General features: G+C 35.0%; 1 protein-coding gene across 2 annotated transcripts in view; it reads right to left on the bottom strand.

Moving 5' to 3' along the window:
- Positions 1–18,580, bottom strand: part of LOC127841660 (uncharacterized) — an 84,447-nt gene extending 65,867 nt beyond the window's left edge. Inside the window, exons 1-3 of one of the 2 annotated variants that reach the window (XM_052370689.1) lie at positions 18,411–18,580; positions 5,089–5,201; positions 1,201–1,353 (exon numbers count right to left, since the gene is read on the bottom strand). In XM_052370689.1, the coding sequence (XP_052226649.1) occupies positions 1,201–1,353; positions 5,089–5,201; positions 18,411–18,454 (310 nt within the window). In that variant the 5' untranslated portion in view covers positions 18,455–18,580. The remainder of the gene's footprint in view (positions 1–1,200; positions 1,354–5,088; positions 5,202–18,410) is intronic. The other variant, XM_052370691.1, reaches the window with a different exon arrangement.
- Between the last annotated feature and the right edge of the window lie 322 nt (positions 18,581–18,902).

The following is an 18,902-nucleotide window of genomic DNA, read 5'->3' as shown; positions in this document are numbered from 1 at the left end:
GTAAATGTTTTGTGTACATAACAGCTGGCACGTTGATCAATTTCATATCTATACTTGTAGTAAGTATGCACATTGAAAGGCGGCTCGGTAACTCATACAGTTCCTCATTCCATGAGCTTTTTTAGCATGCCAGGACCTGCTCATAAACAGGTCTTCATATTTTCTTGATATGATATTTCTTGGTATGATGAACATTTACTTTATACATTAACGTTGAACACTTGAATGTATTAGGGACATTGTAGAATTCATAATCTGTCCTTGATAATGCAGTTCAGATTTGCATGAGTATTAAAAGATTAAAAGGTTCTCTTCATGAACAGCTTTTGAAAAGATTTAGAATTTTCATGAAGATTTTAAAACTTGAACACTTTTCCAAATGTTTATGATAAACAAAAAAAAATTGATTATGATGGAACACTTGTGAACACTTGCAGTTTATGATTTCATCAAGCTTATATTTAACTGTTTTAGAAAAAAAAGTTCATCGGAACAGCATTTCTTTTATGGCATAGTTAAAATCTCTGTCAGAGCTGTTATATAGGTGTAAAAGTGAACAAATGACAACACATAATTTGTTTTTAGATTTAAGAAAAACAACCTGTATCAGCAGTACATTTTGATCATTAACCCTTTCAGTGTGGGAACCGAATTTTGAAGGCCTTTGCAAACAGTTTGGATCCTCATCAGGATCCAAACTGTTTGCTATTCTGATAATATTCTTTGAAAAAAATCAAAGAAAATGCTATTTTTAGAAATTCAGCTGACGACATTTTAGCAGACAACAAATTTCCCAGCATGCAAAGGGCTAATCACCCTAATCAGGGAGGTTTTCTAGATGACAGCCGCCCTTCTTTTGTCAGGTTTAAGAAAATCACAAAGTAGCTTGAAGAAATTCAGAAACATCTAAAGTCTGTTAACATGCATTACCTGGTTGAATACTGTGATATAATTATTACACGTGGGAAATCATTCTTTTGTTGATCGATCCACAAGTTTAACACTAACTACTGGAAAATTACTGACACATATTCCTGTTGTTTTTTTCGAAATTCTGGAATTAATTATGAATTAATGTGTCTACAAATATTTCTTTTTTAACCATGCTAATGAATACAAACAATTTTTCACAAAATTGCTAAGAACCTTCAGCTTCAAAAGATTATAATTTGTTCATCCATTCTCAAACATTATACTCACCTAGGGCACATTTATCGTGTTCTTTGACGTAGCGGAAGCACTGCTCAGGTTTCTCGTCCAGGGACGAGGTTATATACGTTCCACTCCATCCTTGAGGACATCCCTCGCATGTATCACTTCCTCCATTCGATGTGCAGAACTTGATCTGTGAACCTGATTGTAGAAACAAGACTAATGCCAAGCAATATATGTCCACTACCTGCTCCAGCATTGTCAGATTTTTTTTAATTTTTTTTTATTTGTTGCCATAATATTTTACGTAACAACAAAATGAAATGACGTGCATAATGTCCATATTGCCATCTATCCATGTTTCAAGTTTAATGAAAAAATATGAAGAACTTTTAAAGTTATCGCAAGATCCAGAAAAGTGTGACATACTGACGGACTGACAGACTGACAGACACACAGAGTGCAAACCATAAGTCCCCTCTGGTGAAACCTTTCGGGGACAACAATGAAGTTGCACTCTGGGAAAACAGGGTTTAATGCATGTGTAAAGTGTCTTCACGGATTGGCCTGTGCAGTCCGCACAGGCTATTCATGGATGAATCTTTCAGCTTTTAAGGAATATTTTCTTTACAATACATCTCTTCTAAACAAAAATCCAGTCAAGGTGGAAAGTGTCATCCCAGATTAGCCTGCGTGGACTGCGCAGGCTAATCTGGGATGACACTTCATGCACATGAATTGAGCACTTTATTCCCACAGCACAGCTCAATACTTAAAGTCAGTTTACCCAAAAGTTGTTTGGTTCTCAGATAATGTGAGTAAAACATCCTGGTCCATGAAAATTTCTTATAATGGTCCCTCTTCATTGCTAAAAATATAGTCTAGTACAAATATGCAATATATTTTCAGAATACGCTGTAACTCCAATTTCAGGCAGAAGACCGGGCCCAAGCCACAGGACGGCATTATAAACAGAGCTGATTAATAATTTCTGGGCTGATTACTGGCCATGTTGTGCTGTTATTTGTCAATACATGTATAGCGCTTTTTCTATTGTGTACATATGCCCCTTAATCCCATATAATAACAACCTCAATAAAAAATAGCAGTCCTGCCCTTTTTCTACCATAAATGTGTTTATAAAATTCATAAACACAAACATCTGATATTTTTTCAGAAGTGTAAAGTGAACCGTCCATTTATAGACAGATCATTTCCAATTGAACATGCAAATATCATAAGTGTTGTGATGCAAATATCATATGTGTTGTGATGCTCACTGCTCAGATTTAATAAGTATAATAGTCCATTGACAAGTGATTCTAAATTTAGATTCAATGCAACCTGTACACATTATTTTCTGAAAAAGTGAATTTCTGTAAACAATAAACCTGCTGTTTCATGTATGTTTGTCTTCAAGATTATAATAGTTAAATTTCTTTGCCTGTTATTTTATTCAGTTGCATTTAAGCAGACACTATTTAACCCTTTGCATGCTGGGAAATTTGTCGTCTGCTAAAATGTTGTCTGCTGAATTTTTAAAATTAGCATTTTATTTGATTTTTTTCAAAGAATACTATCAGAATAGCAAACAGTTTGGATCCTGATGAGACGCCACGTTCTGTGGCGTCTCATCTGGATCCAAACTTTTTGCAAAGGCCTTCAAAATTCGGTTCCCGCACTGAAAGCGTTAAATACATATTGTCAACAAATAACAATGAAATGAAACATGCCTTATTCCCATAACTTGTCATAACTGTCAATGATTCAAACATCAATAGCACATTAATACTAAAAGCATAAGAATGTGAAACACGGATAAAAACATGCTATTTTCACACCTTTATTTGTATCAAACGATAGTTTATCACAATCAAACTGTAAAATACCTGAGAAATAATTATTGTCTAATCGATTTTGATTCAGAACTTATACAATCAGCTCAATGGACATCGCCATATTTAAATTTCACGAAAATCCTGGATACAGAAATGGAAGACTAGAGCTTTGATCCACCCACGTTATAATGGAGCGAGCTATATTGGATTTAAAGTGTATACTATATTTAAAATGTTTGTTGACAAAAACATCATGTGGCAGGTTATGCAGACTATTTCATAATCATCTGCAAACATTATTCACATAAGTCATGACTTCTGCAAACAAATACTTATATCATAAGCAAGTTATTAATATGTTCTGAGAGGAATATGATATATTCTGTAGATAAACTGTAGACAATTGGTCCAAATACATTAACCCTTTCCCACTCAGAGGCAAAGTGAAAATGGCTGTGTGCAAACAGCATAAAACCAGAACAGCCTACGAAAAACTCACAGTCTATTCAGGTTTTATGCTGTTTGCTGCTCATCAGTATCTAAGGCGTTCTTGTTCAACCAGTTTTTGGGAAAACACATAGTTTCGTTTAGAAGTTCAACTGAAACCAATATTATTAAGTCATAGATTGATTGTTTTCTGCATTCTTTTATGATTCTCAAAGGTGTATATTATAATGATCAATAAATTATCTAACAGATCCACATCATCCACTTTCCCAAAACTTCCTCCTTTATTGTTATTTTTCTTGTACTTTTTGTTCTAACACAAATGTGCAAAGAATGACTGTAGCGATAGTAGTCTATGTAATCTGTTCAATCAATTTTTGTTCTAACACAAATGTGCAGACTATGTGTGTAGGGATGGATGTGTGTAGGGATGGTAGTTTATGAAATCTATTCCATCATTCATGCTCCATGTATGAGCTGTTTTGGTGGTCATTATGAAGATTTTAGACGATATGTCTTTGTGTGTTTCATTAGTTTTTTAACTTTTCTGTACTGACAGTATTCATTATATTATCATTTTGCTACTCTTGTCAGAAATTCTAGTTGTTGATGTTCATATAAATGGCTGTGTTCATGATAAAGTTGAAAATGAAAACAATGAATTATGATAATCAAAGATTCATTACTACAAATATGTTACTTGGAGTTATTGAACGTGTTCAAGGACCTCACACAATGATCCCCAAAACATGTGTGTTACTAAGTTCCCACTAAATACCTGTAGTAGAAACAGCGATGATGAGATGTTTCATGTTTACCTTAAAAAAATAATAAAGTCCACCAAGGGGCGTAACTCTGCTAAATTGCTGGTCAGAGTTATGGAACATAGTGAGTGAGCTCACACAATGGCCCCAGAAACAAGTTTCCATTGAATACCTGTTGTAGAAACAGTGATATGGAGATGTTGTTAGTTTTCCTCAACTGGAAAATTATGCAGGTGGCAGTGGTGTTGTGGATATGGTGTCCGCCTATAGCGATCGGGAAGTCACGGATTCGATCCACACTGTGGGCAGGGCTTTTCACACTTATATAACAGGGGCCGATATTCGGCCCCTTAATTTCGGCCCCTTCCCAATTGAAAATAAGGTCATTTTTTTCCAAAATTGTCAGAGGAATTTCCCAAATTGTAAAAAGAAAATTTTTTTTTTTTTTTTTTTTTTTACTTAGACATATTGGGCATCTCCCAAATTGAAAGCAATGAGCTCTAATATGATTAAGAATGCACAATGAAAAAAAAACCTTGTTTTAAAAACACGGTTTTCCCAAAATGTGCAGTTATCGCACATGATATTCCCAATTTGAAAGGCTAGGGCCTCTTCCCAATTTCCTGTGAAAAGCCCTTGTGGGAGTGTTCTTTAGATTTCCCCCATAGACCCCAGTACTGGTTCTAGTCCCAGGAAATGGACTCGAGAGCGTTTCAAATAAGCCTTAGGCTTTCTATGCAATCAAGCTAAAATAAATAGGTTTAAACTAAATTATGCAGATGCCCTTGCTGATCTCTTGGTGAGTAGTTATGATAGCTGGCACTACAAGATGAAATGCTTCAATGAAATGATTGGAGCATGGAATAAATCAAGATACTCTAACTTACCTTTATCGCAGAACAGAACAGGCTTACAACAGACATTCCCTGTGGTTGTGGTATGTTGTACTTGGTATATGGGACACTGTGCAACTGATGGTCCTAAACCGCAGAAGAAATATCTGAAATTTCAAAACAAAATATACATGTACACTATACTTTTTATTAAAACTATTTGATGACAATGGGGCCTGCTGGTTTACAAATTTTAATGAACTTAAAGCATGATGAAAACATCACTTAACCTTCTTTTGGAAAATATTTACTTAGTTTCATCTGTATTTTAAATTTACATGTATAATGATTGTACAAACAAAACCTAAAGTGATAGTCAACACAAGCCTGATATTAACTATTTTTAAAGGGCCTTAACCCTTTACCACTTAGATATGATGTGTGTTTAGTCCCTCAGAAAGTTAAATTTGATGAAAGACCTTTCTTACTAGATTCAAGTTTTAAAGGCTTCATTTCCAACCCTTAGATACTGATGAGCAGCAAACAGCATAAAAACCTGAACAGACTGCGAGTAACTGGCAGGCTGTTCTTGTTTTATGTTGTTTGCACATAGCCATTTTCAGTTTTCATCTGATTGGGAAAGGGTTAAATGAAATGTAAAAGAGGACCATGATGGCCCTGAAGCTTTCATCTGGATTTCAGGTGAACCAATTTTCAAAATGAGCTTGTGACCTAGATTTCGGACAAACATAACTTTCCAATTGCATTGTAAAAATAACATTTTGAAAATGTTTCATCAAGATTGAGTCATAAATGTGGCCTTTACAGTAGCATAAGGTTTTTTTGAATATTTAATCAGATGACTTAGTTTTTGGATGCATGTGACACAGAGTCAAACTCAGCCTCAATATGAGTCGTGTTCTGAGAAAAATGGGCATAATGGATGTGCATAAAGTGTCGTCCCAGATTAGCCTGTGCAGTCCACACAGGCTAATCAGGGACGACACTTTCCGCTTTTATGACATTTTTCATTTTAATGAAGCCTCTTCTTAGAAAAAATTCAATTTAGGCGGAAAGTGTTGTCCCTGATTAGCCTGTGCGGACTGCACAGGCTAATCTGGGACGACACTTTACACACATGCCTTAAGCCCAATTTTCTCAGAACATGACTCAATTTATCTAAAGTCACAGGATATGAAACTTATGCAAGCTTTAACATGCATGCAAAAGAATGAAAACTTAACATTTATGTTAAGGTAACAAAACATTTAAAAGGCACTTAAAAGGATTAAATTAGCCCCAGGCACAGGTGGGTAGCGTGTGGCTATGATATTAATTAGTGAAAACATCATTTTGAATGATAAATAATCATATTATAACGAAAAATTAGCCCTTTACTCCGTGAAGATTTCAGTCTTAAAGACAGCATGATCACTGTCAACTGGGTCATGCGTGTTGTGTATCGTGTTATTTCTTAAAAGTTGACCCAGCATTTGTAAAAATATTGCAAGACATATACATTTCCAGAAAGGAAATTCATTTCTGCGTTGAATAAGACCGAGATCGTGAAAATCGCTGCACAATTGATGAAGATATGGCTGTTCAAAGCAATGCACCTCGTTTTGGGCTGATTTTGAGTTGCATACCTTGTTATATATATATTTGATAGTGAAATATTTTTTTTCAGAAAAGTTAATTTTTCATTATAATATGATTATTTATCATACAAAATGATGTTTTCACTAATTAATATCATAGCCACACGCTACCACCTGTGGCCCCAGGTAAATTGATATCTATGTAAACTGTGTGAAGCTGATGATCATCAAAACGGATGTTGGCATGTGCTGTCTATCTGAATGTTTTCACAAAGTATAAATGTATGGTTTTCTAGGACATACCAGCAATAAATTTCAAAATCCTACTTCCTAAATTCTTTATTTTCACTATTTACCTATAGCTTGTTATTCATATTCTTTATATGACTAGCAGTGATTTTTTTGCTGTTATTTGTTAGAGCCTGTGCCATTTGAATTGGGAAAATTAGCGCGATAAACAAGCAAATTGGGAAAAATAGCATGATAAACCATGAAATTGGGAAAAATAAGCATTATAAATATGATTATAAGTGACAGAATTAAAAATGATTTTAAAAGCATGTTCAGGGGTTTTTCTAGCCATTTTTGGAAAAGGAGTCTTGTCAAATTGGAATTGCTTTAGTTGATAAAAGAGGCAAATTTGGGAATTATTTATCTACAAAAAGGACTAAATTAAAGTTATATATTTTGTAGGATATTTAAAAAAAAAGTTGAGATCTAGAGTTAGGAAATTCTAAGTCATAAGAGACTTCTTTGTTAAAAAAAAAAATTAAAAAAATGAAAATTGGGTGTGTTTTGGGATATTTTGGTCAGCTTTTTGGGAAAAAACGCTGATTTTTGTGATTGGGAAGCAGCTGAAAAGAGGCGGTAATTTTTAGCAAAAAAAATCACTGACTTAAGTTATAGCACACTATTTTGTAAAAAAAACTCAAATCAGTGTCTTAAGTTTATTTAATATAGGTTTTAACAAGCAATTACATTTTCTTCACAAAATATCTAAGATCTACAATGACTGGATTGATATTTTGAAAGAAATATATTTTAAATGTTTAAAGATCAATAAATATAAAAACAAAAGTTGCGGCATAATTTTTCAACAGACACTTGAGCCTAAGGTATAAAATAATTTGCAATACATGTTTCTATTAATTTGGCCATTGATTGCTTTCAACTTTATTTACTTATTTTCTAACATGATTTTCGTCATTGTCAAAAATGTCGTTTATTCATTCAGGCATGCGGTTACCTTACCCCCTAGAGATAAACCTTGACTAAAATTAAATGGCATCACTTGCAAAACGTGATCACTTGCATCAACGCACATGCATTGTCAAACTTGTTACAAATGCTATCAATACACAAGCATTAAAAAAATGTTAGAAATATGAGCCACTCATGCTCATTAAAATCAAGTTAAATGAACTTTTGAGATGTGCACATTCTGAAAAAGAGGAAGCATTAAACAGATAAGATTTAAACAGATAAGATTTAAACAGATAAGATTTAAACAGACAAGATTTAAGCAGATAAGATTTAAAGATTTTGTTATTTTGAGATGTTAGTAATAAGTTCATTCCGAACATTTTTTAACAAAAACAGAGCATGGTGAAAATATGTGAAAACTAAGCAGGGTATTTAATTTCCATTTTTAGAATTGCGTTGTTTTGTTTTAGACCTTTGCATGCTGGGAAATTTGTCGTCTGCTAAAATGTTGTCTGCTGAATTTCTAAATTTATCACTTTCTTCGATTTTTTTCAAAGAATACTATCCGAATAGCAAACAGTTTGGATCCAGATGAGACGCCACGTTCTGTGGCGTCTCATCTGGATCTAAACTGTTTGCAAAGGCCTTCAAAATTCGGTTCCCGCAGTGAAAGAGTTAAGAGTATCAGCCCACAGACTGGAAGTGAAGCCACGGAAATGGCTCAAGTCTGAAACCATACTGTTCAAAACAGAAAATACAAACACTGTAACATTCTCGAGGACGAATTTCATTTTTTACTTGAATGCCCAATGTTTATTTAACCCATTTATCACGCCGGGTATGCAGATACTTTGATAACAGATGGCACTTTGATACTACAGTACAGCTAATGCGGCACAAACATAATCCGTGGCTACGCCACGGCCAGATTATTAGTACGCGGCGGCCGAATCGTGTGTTCACGCGGCGTATCGCCGTGGCACTCGGCATCGATCCGCGCAACGACGCCGAGTCTGTGTTAACCTCGCGTACTTTCGTGGAGTAAATCCGCCGCATACGTACGCCGCGGATCGAGTGAAAAGATATCCACCTACATGTACATACATGTATGTGTAGCGTAGAATTAATTACGCGCAACTGTTAATGTTTCGTTCGATTATCATTTTTAAATTTGTAATCCGAAACACACTTCCGAATTTTAATGCTAACGCGACCTTTGACAAATTCTAACGTCAAATAAACAGTGCTAAAATATCCTTTGTTTCATAAAATGAGCGCGAAAATTATGCAGACATGTAGAACGTCGTTTGGAAAGTTTGGGTGTATTTTGTGTTGTATAAATACATGAACATCACGTCAGGTGTAAATCGCGTGTTCAGTGAAAAAAAAACGCCCCAATTAGACGTTATTTCATCATCTCTATAAATAGTAACAAATGCCAAAATGTATTTGATACTTAAGGAAATATCGAGAATGTTTGTGTATCGTAAATATTTACCAGCATTTGCTTTAAAACTGGAATATACGGGATTATCGGGAAATTAGTAGCGATATTTCCTGTACAATATGAACAAAATAAAACGTGTTTATATACGCATATTCAAACAATAGTTATAATAAGCTGATAATTAACAAAACAACAAATACGTCGTCACCGTCTTGATTATTGATGTGGCTTCAAACTGCTAATTTTCTCAGCTTAAATTTTATAGCAAAATCATCATGCAATTAATTTATAAATCCACCATATGCTGGAGCCTTGACCACTTGTATGTGCGAAAACATAATTACGTGACCTTGTTTATGTGTGAAATACATACACTACGGGCGGGAAACAAACTTAATTGGCCAGACACATTAACTATGCTTACATGTATATGCTAATACAATCCGCGCACAATAAATTTATTATGATTTTAATTATTATTATAATTGTTCTTTCAAAATTTGTTAACTACATGTAACTAATAATTTTAAAAAGATTTTTTATTTCATGATGCGCATTGACTCGGCATCATGTCGCAGATAGCGGCATGCCTCGGCGGACAGATGCGAAGTTTCGCGGCGAAATGCGACTTGCCGCCGCATACTGACGCTGCTTCAACAACTGACACGGCATGGACTCGTTTCGCCTTGCCGCCGCGGATCGCGAAATACGTTTGTTCCGCTTTGGCTGTACTGTATATAACAACAAAAGCCATGCGCGAGAGTTGAGTTCTTCAGCTTTTTTTGCATTTATGTTCTGTTCATTTGGTTTTCAGACACGTAACATTGTTTGGTCGATTAATGGTATAGTACTTCTTATTGCGGAGTAAAAAAATCGTAGAAAAAACAGTGGATTATAATAAAAAAGATAAAATTCCATCGATAATCATTATGAATTCGATGATCAGTACGTATTTCAACAAAATAAAAATACTTGGAAATAAAGCAAGAACGTGCCAACTAATCGAAATAAAAGATCAATATGTCCATTAATGTTACAACATTTACAATTTTAGTTAATTAATGAATTTGAGGAAATTCAAATGTTTTAAGAGTAGGATGCCAAATTTTCATGGACACTAATTCTTGTTTTACCGATCATCTCAAAGACAATTTTCGAGTCAACCAACAGCTGGATCTTCGCATTATATAAGTACACAAGCTTAAACAATTTTAAATTACATTTAAAATGTACTCATCAGACATATCGAAGATGTTACTTTTAAATTACATTCTTTGTAGCGAAACGGCTGATAATAAGCATATATAATTATGTCCTAAGACCACATTTAAAAATATTGTTGGTTTGCCCTTTACCGACCCTAGATTTTACACGTGGGTAGGTAGGTAGAAAAATTATTTTATTTTATTTGAGAAATTATATTTTTAATACACTTATAGTCTATGAATATTTAAAACACTGTTATTAAAGCACTGTTGCAGTGTACGAAGCCCTATGTAGCTTAACCACATCTTGTTTGCTGTTTTCTTGCATGTATTAATATCAAATGCATGCTTGTGTGTTATTTCATCAAATATGTATTCAATAAATGATGTTAATTGCTCAAATACATTTGTAATTATTTAACTGCCAGACTGCTTTTATTTTTAACTTAAACCTTTTCCTTTAGCATACAAAAAGCATTGAAGGAGTGTAGAAAGACAGCCAAAAGCCTTTAATGGAATAACTCAGACATGAAGAAAGACCGTCACAATTTACAGGCCAGACTGGCGTACCCGGAGAAAAAATTCACAGGACAGTAGAAATTTTCACAGGCCTCAATTTTAAGTGTTTGACTGGAGAGTGCGTAGAGCCATTAGTCTCGCATGGCAAAGTAAATTCACAAAAGGGTAAACATAAGCATGAAAACTTGATTTGGGGAAATAAATTAAGCGTGTTAGTTTCAGTGTGTGGGTATATTTACGCTTTAAACATATATACTGGAGTGTTGGCGATGTATTTAGCTAAGAGTAATTAATATATTAAATAAGTTTACCTTTAAATATCCATTTCACTAACATGTCGTTACAGTAAACTGTATATAATGGCAAACATAATAAAGCAGAATATGCACATGAATCTGATAAAACACAGATCCACTTACATATAAATCAAATCATGTTTGTCTATTTTTGCATTTTCGAACGATAATCCTGTAACTGTTAGATGTATTTTTCATCGTGAGTAGACTGCATTCCGATTTTCAAGCACTTGTTCTGTGACACAGGTACTTGAAAAAAAAATTTTGGTCCTTATATATATATAATAAGAGTATTATATAAGGACCAAAAAATTTTTTTCAAGTACCTGTGTTCTGTGTCATTCAGTACATGTACATACATTTCCAAAAAAAGAGTTTTATTTGTATCTAAAACATACACTCCATCGTAGAATGACATGAATAATTTTAATTAATCCATACTAATTATATGCCGTTAATTGGAAAGTTAGTTGTCCATTTAACTGAGCATCGTTATTTCTTTTTATTGTCTGCCATCTTGGATCACGTGAACAACATGTGTGCAACGAACGTAAACTCTTATATGTCCGACTACTTTCGTGAACCAATAGTTTTGTATGTTGTCGTTTAGCGAGACGCCGTTTTTTACGAAACACCGCCGACCGCGATGCCGGTTATAGACGCTTGCATTACTGTCCATTCTGGGGCATATAAAATTCCAACCATCAGAGTGACCTAGATCGGTCAGGGGTGATAAGAATGGCCAGGGATATAAATACGCGCACAAATAGATATTGCAGTCGGCTCTAATATGATTGGCGAAAAAAAACGAAAATAATAAAAAAATATGTTTTCAGAAATCGCATTAAATTCGTTTGGGTCAGGGGGTAAAAAGTGGGTCAGTCGGTAAAGGGCAAACAAACATAATTTTAATTTAGGCCTAATGAAGGTACTAAGGCCATTTACTTATCATGAAACATCACTCCGCTAAAACTGCTAAGAGCTAAATTTCAGCAGCGATGCAGGTCCGAAATTCTATTAGAACTTTTTGGCTCAATGCCATGTAATAAAAAAAATAGCAATAATGGTAAAGGCGGTCGATTGAATCACACGATGATGGTGTCAAAGTTGTGCATACCCCTCGTTGTAATAAATATAAACACAAAACATTCTGCATACGAACTTGGATATACTTGACATAATTATATAAGCAGAAATTAGCATTTGAATCTTATTTAAAATTTGCACTTACAATATTAATTATAGAAATTAATAGTAATAAGATTATTGAAAACGAACAACGCCATTGGTTATATTTCACATGTGTATGCAATTATGTTATGCATAGATTCCCAATGTGTCGCGCTGGACAATTCAAATTGATTCGTACTTCGTTTGGTAAGAAGAGCCATAATATACATAAATGCATTTCAGGTAGAAGATAAAACTCGGTTATTAGAGTGCCCAATTAGTTGAAAGTCTCTGTTATCCGAAGTGCCCTATATCGGGAATCAAAGTATCCGCAACTTCATGAATACCACCTATTAAAACATGCTCTATCTTCGTTTAAATTTCATTAAATACTATCAAAATTTCCGTATTTAAAGCACATTGATTACCCTACATGCTCGAATATCAAACAATTTCTTAAAATATTTCTAAGTAGTTTTATTTTGTTGTTATGTTTAAAGTTCATCCAGTTCATGCTGTTTTCCGACAGAATTTTCTATTTTGGGGTGAAAAATCTACTATTCTTCCGTGATTTTTTTCTTTCCAATATAAAAAGGACCGATACACCATTTATAAACTCGACCATACGCCTTGTCTAAAAAATTAATCTTTATGATATAACTTTAAAAAAACCTGAGGAACTTAACTCTCGCCCGTGGCTTTTGTTGTTATCTGGTATCGAAGTGCCATCTGTTATCAAAGTATCCGCATACCCAGCGTGTTTATGCCTAGTGGACTCTCCCATCCTTTTAAATTGGATCAAATTATATCCAAAATTAGGGATGTCTAGTATATGTATTTCTATATTTAAAATATTTCTTACAGAAATTAATTTAAACAAACAACGCAGACCGGTCTGACCCTGATGAGACGCCGCATCATGTGGCGTCTCATCTGGGTCTACGGCTACGCCTTTTTTCTAGACGCTAGGCATAAATGGGTTAATTACGTAAGAAGTATAAAGTAAATATTATTGGAAGAACACATACATGATCAGGTTTATTGACCTCTTACAGACTGACAATGAAGAAATTGTATTTAACCTTTCCTTTTTTGTTTTTAAAGCTTTTAAATTAAGAGCTGACTTATATTATAAATAGTTTCTCTCCATGTACTAACATTTATTTATCTACTTAGTATAATAATACAAAATACGGTTAAAAGTATACAAATTGTTGTATTTAATATATTTTGATCTAGGTTACATGTATGTTGAACATTCTATATACGTCATAGACCATATGTGTATATATTTTGTTATACTTCGGTAACGTGTGAACTCATGGGTTTAAAGCCTTATGTATGCTGAATAAACTCAAATTCTATTTTATGTAATTTTTCAAACAGGCTCATCACTGGTTTCCCATTGGATTACTTGTTCAATTTTGTTATACATGAAATAGTTATTATATTCTGATATAAAATATTTTAGAATCATATAATCAACTGATTATGCAAGTATGATTTTAGGGCACAAAAATATACAACTCAAATACCTTAGCTTCCCTAGTCCAGACTGAGAATATAATGAATGTGAGCCTACCTTAGCTTCCCTAGTCCAGACTGAGAGTATAATGAATGTGAGCCTACCTTAGCTTCCCTAGTCCAGACTGAGAGTATAATGAATGTGAGCCTACCTTAGCTTCCCTAGTCCAGACTGAGAATATAATAAATGTGCGCCTACCTTAGCTTCCCTAGTCCAGACTGAGAGTATTATGAATGTGAGCCTACCTTAGCTTCCCTAGTCCAGACTGAGAGTATTATGAATGTGAGCCTACCTTAGCTTCCCTAGTCCAGACTGAGAGTATAATGAATGTGAGCCTACCTTAGCTTCCCTAGTCCAGACTGAGAGTATAATGAATGTGCGCCTCCTACCTTAGCTTCCCTAGTCCAGACTGAGAGTATAATGAATGTGAGCCTACCTTAGCTTCCCTAGTCCAGACTGAGAATATAATGAATGTGAGCCTACCTTAGCTTCCCTAGTCCAGACTGAGAGTATAATGAATGTGAGCCTACCTTAGCTTCCCTAGTCCAGACTGAGAGTATAATGAATGTGAGCCTACCTTAGCTTCCCTAGTCCAGACTGAGAATATAATGAATGTGAGCCTACCTTAGCTTCCCTAGTCCAGACTGAGAGTATTATGAATGTGAGCCTACCTTAGCTTCCCTAGTCCAGACTGAGAGTATAATGAATGTGAGCCTACCTTAGCTTCCCTAGTCCAGACTGAGAGTATAATGAATGTGCGCCTCCTACCTTAGCTTCCCTAGTCCAGACTGAGAGTATAATGAATGTGAGCCTACCTTAGCTTCCCTAGTCCAGACTGAGAATATAATGAATGTGAGCCTACCTTAGCTTCCCTAGTCCAGACTGAGAGTATAATGAATGTGAGCCTACCTTAGCTTCCCTAGTCCAGACTGAGAGTATAATGAATGTGAGCCTACCTTAGCTTCCCTAGCCCAGACTGAGAGTATAATGAATGTGAGCCTACCTTAGCTTCCCTAGTCCAGACTGAGAGTATAATGAATGTGAGCCTACCTTGGCTTCCCTAGTCCAGACTGAGAGTATAATGAATGTGAGCCTACCTTAGCTTCCCTAGTCCAGACTGAGAGTATAATGAATGTGAGCCTACCTTAGCTTCCCTAGTCCAGACTGAGAGTATAATGAATGTGAGCCTACCTTTATTTTAGCTTCCCTAGTCCAGACTGAGAGTATACAGAATGTGAGCCTCGATCTGGGAACACAAGGTTTTATAATTAAGAAATAGTAAACTCTACTGAGGTCCCTATGGACAGCCTGGCAGCCATAAATTGTATATGGACCTATACAGTTTGTGGCTCAGCCTGGCTGGTCACTATAATGTCATTGGGACCAAAGTGGAGTTTACTATTTCTTATATTACACCGAAGAGTTTCCCCTTTACCATTGTACAGTGTTGTACAATTGTTTATGGTTTAAAAGAGATAGACTGAAGAATTTCGCAGGAATAATGACGTCATTTCGATAAAAAATGACGTCATTTTACAGTAAAACAGTGCAAATTTAGTGGTGTGTTTCCCCTAACAGTCCATATTAAAAAAATAGTGACCGGTCCATATACTATTAGGTTCATGTATCGCATTTTACAGACTGAAGCCGGTCATATAGATATAGAAGGACCAATATCTCTGAGGTGTAATAAATGTGTTTAAAGCATCAGCCCAGATTAGCCTGTGCAGATAACACATTATTATGTAACAAAAAAGGCATAACAAAATAGTAACAATGTCTTTCAATGGTCTTTGGAGAATCAACTCAAACACTGCCGGCTATTAAGACTTTCAATAATATTATTTTATAACAAAATATATGCATTCATTCTTAGTTCTCAGTTTGAATAATAATTCTGATAGGGATTTTTCCTTAAGTTTTGCCATGATGTTAAAATGTACTCACTTTAATAAATGTGTTAGTAATTGTGGCAATAAAATAAAGAAAAGCGTAAATGAAACTAAAAAATAATATTTATTAGAAAAATGATGATCTAACAATATAAATCCATTAAAACTGTGAACAAAAATTTATATCATTTAAAGGTAATAACTCAGTCCAAGTTTTTACCATAACATGAATGTACATTTTAATCTGCATATCAGTTCCTTAGCATTAAAAGCATTCCATAGCATATCATTATTTCTGTGTATTTAAGTATCAAACAATTCACAAGGACAATAAACAGAAGATGAACATCAGTGTCAAGTATAGCATGTCAAGCCGCATGATTGTGCAGATAGCATACATTATATTAGATGCATGTAAACTCAAAATATACATTTGGATTTGTGGTTGAAAATGTTGATCCACATGAAATAGCATTGTGAAACACAAACATAATACAATTATTTATAAAAAAAAGTGAAAATGGCTATGTGCAAACATCATAAAACCAAAACAGCCTGCGATTAATTCGCAGTCTGTTCAGGTCTTAGGCTGTTTGCTGCTTATCAGTATCTAAGGGTTCGAAATGAAGCCTTTAAACTTGAATTTAGTAATTAAAGGTCTTTAATTAAATTAATTAAATTTAACTTTCTATGGGACATGAGTAAAAATACATATCTAAGTGGTAAAGGGTTAAGTCTATATAAATCATTTGACACCAGGGGCATGGTAAGTTTTACTTTCAGTGCTGGAACCGAATTTTGAAGGCCTTTGCAATCAGTTTGGATCCAGATGAGACGCCACAGAACGTGGCGTCTCATCAGGATCCAAACTGTTTGCTATTCTGATAGTATTCTTTGAAAAAAATCGAAGAAAATGCTAATTTTAGAAATTCAGCAGACGACATTTTAGCAGACGACAAATTTCCCAGCATGCAAAGGGTTAAACACAGGGGCATGATTTAAGGGCAAATTTTTGTTACTGTTTAACACGAATTTCCTCAAATATCAAACCCCTGATCCTTGCGATTTCAAATATAAGATATTTTAAGTTTATCGTTATTTACAAATCAAGTCTATATAAATTATCTGACCACTGGTCTGAGTTAAGAATTAAAGAGTTTGCACGAAATGCAAAAAAAGAAAACAAGTTACTTCTACGGCAGGGCCAATTTTGACTACAGGGGCATAATTTATTAATACATGACCCTGGGGTCATTGTTATTTGCAAAATCACACAACATTCACTATTTGCATGGCACCGAATTTCGGTGATGTCATACCAAACGGAGATAACTCAATTGTATATAGGAAATAAACCTGTTCCTTTTGCAATTTATGTTGACATTTTTTTAAAGGGTAACAAAATGTTAAAATGTAAAGACTTAGAATAAATTTGGATAAATTAAGATTAAGTATTGTAGTGAAATAAGGTAACTTCCAACAGCCTTGCTGTTGGGCTAGCTCTTTAGCGACGTGGTTAAAGTGTCTGACTACCACTCTGGAGGTTGTGGGCTCAATCCCTGGCCTGAGCTCAGTATTTTCACATTAATGGCGACGAGGCAAAAAGAACTGTGAATGCGGGAATGGGTCTGAGCTGTTTAATGGTTTCTGGGTGGGATATGCGGATGCAAGACATGCTGTAGCGGGCGTGTCTGGGCCTTGAAACATTAAAAGGGGGAGGAGTGTAGTGAAATAAGGTCACTTCCAACAGCCTTGCTGTTGGGCTAGCTCTTTAGCGACGTGGTTAAAGTGTCTGACTACCTCTCTGGAGGTCGTGGGTTCAATCCCTGGCCTGAGCTCAGTATTTTCACATTAGTATGATTTAGAAATCGAGTAAAACATGTTTGTTTGTTTTTCCAAATTTTGTTGTGGTTTTTTTTAATTTACTATCAATTGAAGTAGTGATAGCCCCCCCCCCCCCCCCCCCCGAGCTTACCCCAGGGGTTCCAGATTGCAGATTGTTACGAGGGTTATTTTTTCAAACTGTGTATTTTTGTCAATATTCGTTGGTGAAAAGTCAAAACCATACACAATAGGTGTACATTTAACAATCTGGAACCCCTGGGGTAAGCTGTAAGCTCGGGAGGGGGGGGGGTGCCCGGGGGGAGGCAATATTTTGATACTGCTGCCTGTGTTAGGACCTAGGTCCCGGTGTAACCCTAGGTCCCCCCCGCAATTCAAGCACACCATCATCAGCATCATTTATCTGATTACCTTGTACCTGATTTTGTTGATGTGTTTGTATTTACCACTAAATAAGAACTACAATATATAGCTTGAACTGTACACGTTTTCAACGTGAATCGGACAGTTCGTCAGTTGGTCCGAATATTTCTCATCCGAAAAATAAAATTAGCCTATAAAACACAGCTTCGAATTAACTTATAATAAGTGCATAATGAATGCAATTAAAGGCTACTTACAATAAGTTGACACCAAGAAACCTCTTTAAATATGAAGCTTTCTGAATTATCGTACTTACGCTCCGAGCAGGAATAAACTCCAGGGATATTCCATCCTTATCATTGTTCGTGGTGTCTGCTTTTTATTTAGACTATGTCCAGTACGTGATGCATCCCGCAGAGTTGTCGTTCCATGCTCTCACATGTATGCATGTACAGCAAACATCGAGCCAGATGATTTAATGATGACGCAATAGTTATTTATAGAATAAGGAAAACCCAACTATGATTTAGTTTAAACCTATTTATTTTAGCTCGATTGCGTCGAAAGCCTTAGGCTTATATAAACGCTCTCGAGTCCGATTTATGATTTATCTGGACAAGTATGGAAGGCCGGCAAACCATGCCAATTGAATTTTAAATTTGATTTACAAGTGCTGAACGACAGTTGATCATTCCCAATTAAACCCATAGGCGCTCGATGTCAATGGTTATATATATATTTCTTTTAAGAATTATTATTTTGTTTTTAGTTACCCGTAGTTTATTATTATGCAAACACATACTAAATC

The sequence above is a fragment of the Dreissena polymorpha genome, chromosome 8 (assembly GCF_020536995.1).
Source record: "Dreissena polymorpha isolate Duluth1 chromosome 8, UMN_Dpol_1.0, whole genome shotgun sequence".
In the NCBI taxonomy this organism is placed as follows: Eukaryota; Metazoa; Mollusca; class Bivalvia; order Myida; family Dreissenidae; genus Dreissena; species Dreissena polymorpha.
This window is presented reverse-complemented; position numbering and strand designations above follow the sequence as displayed.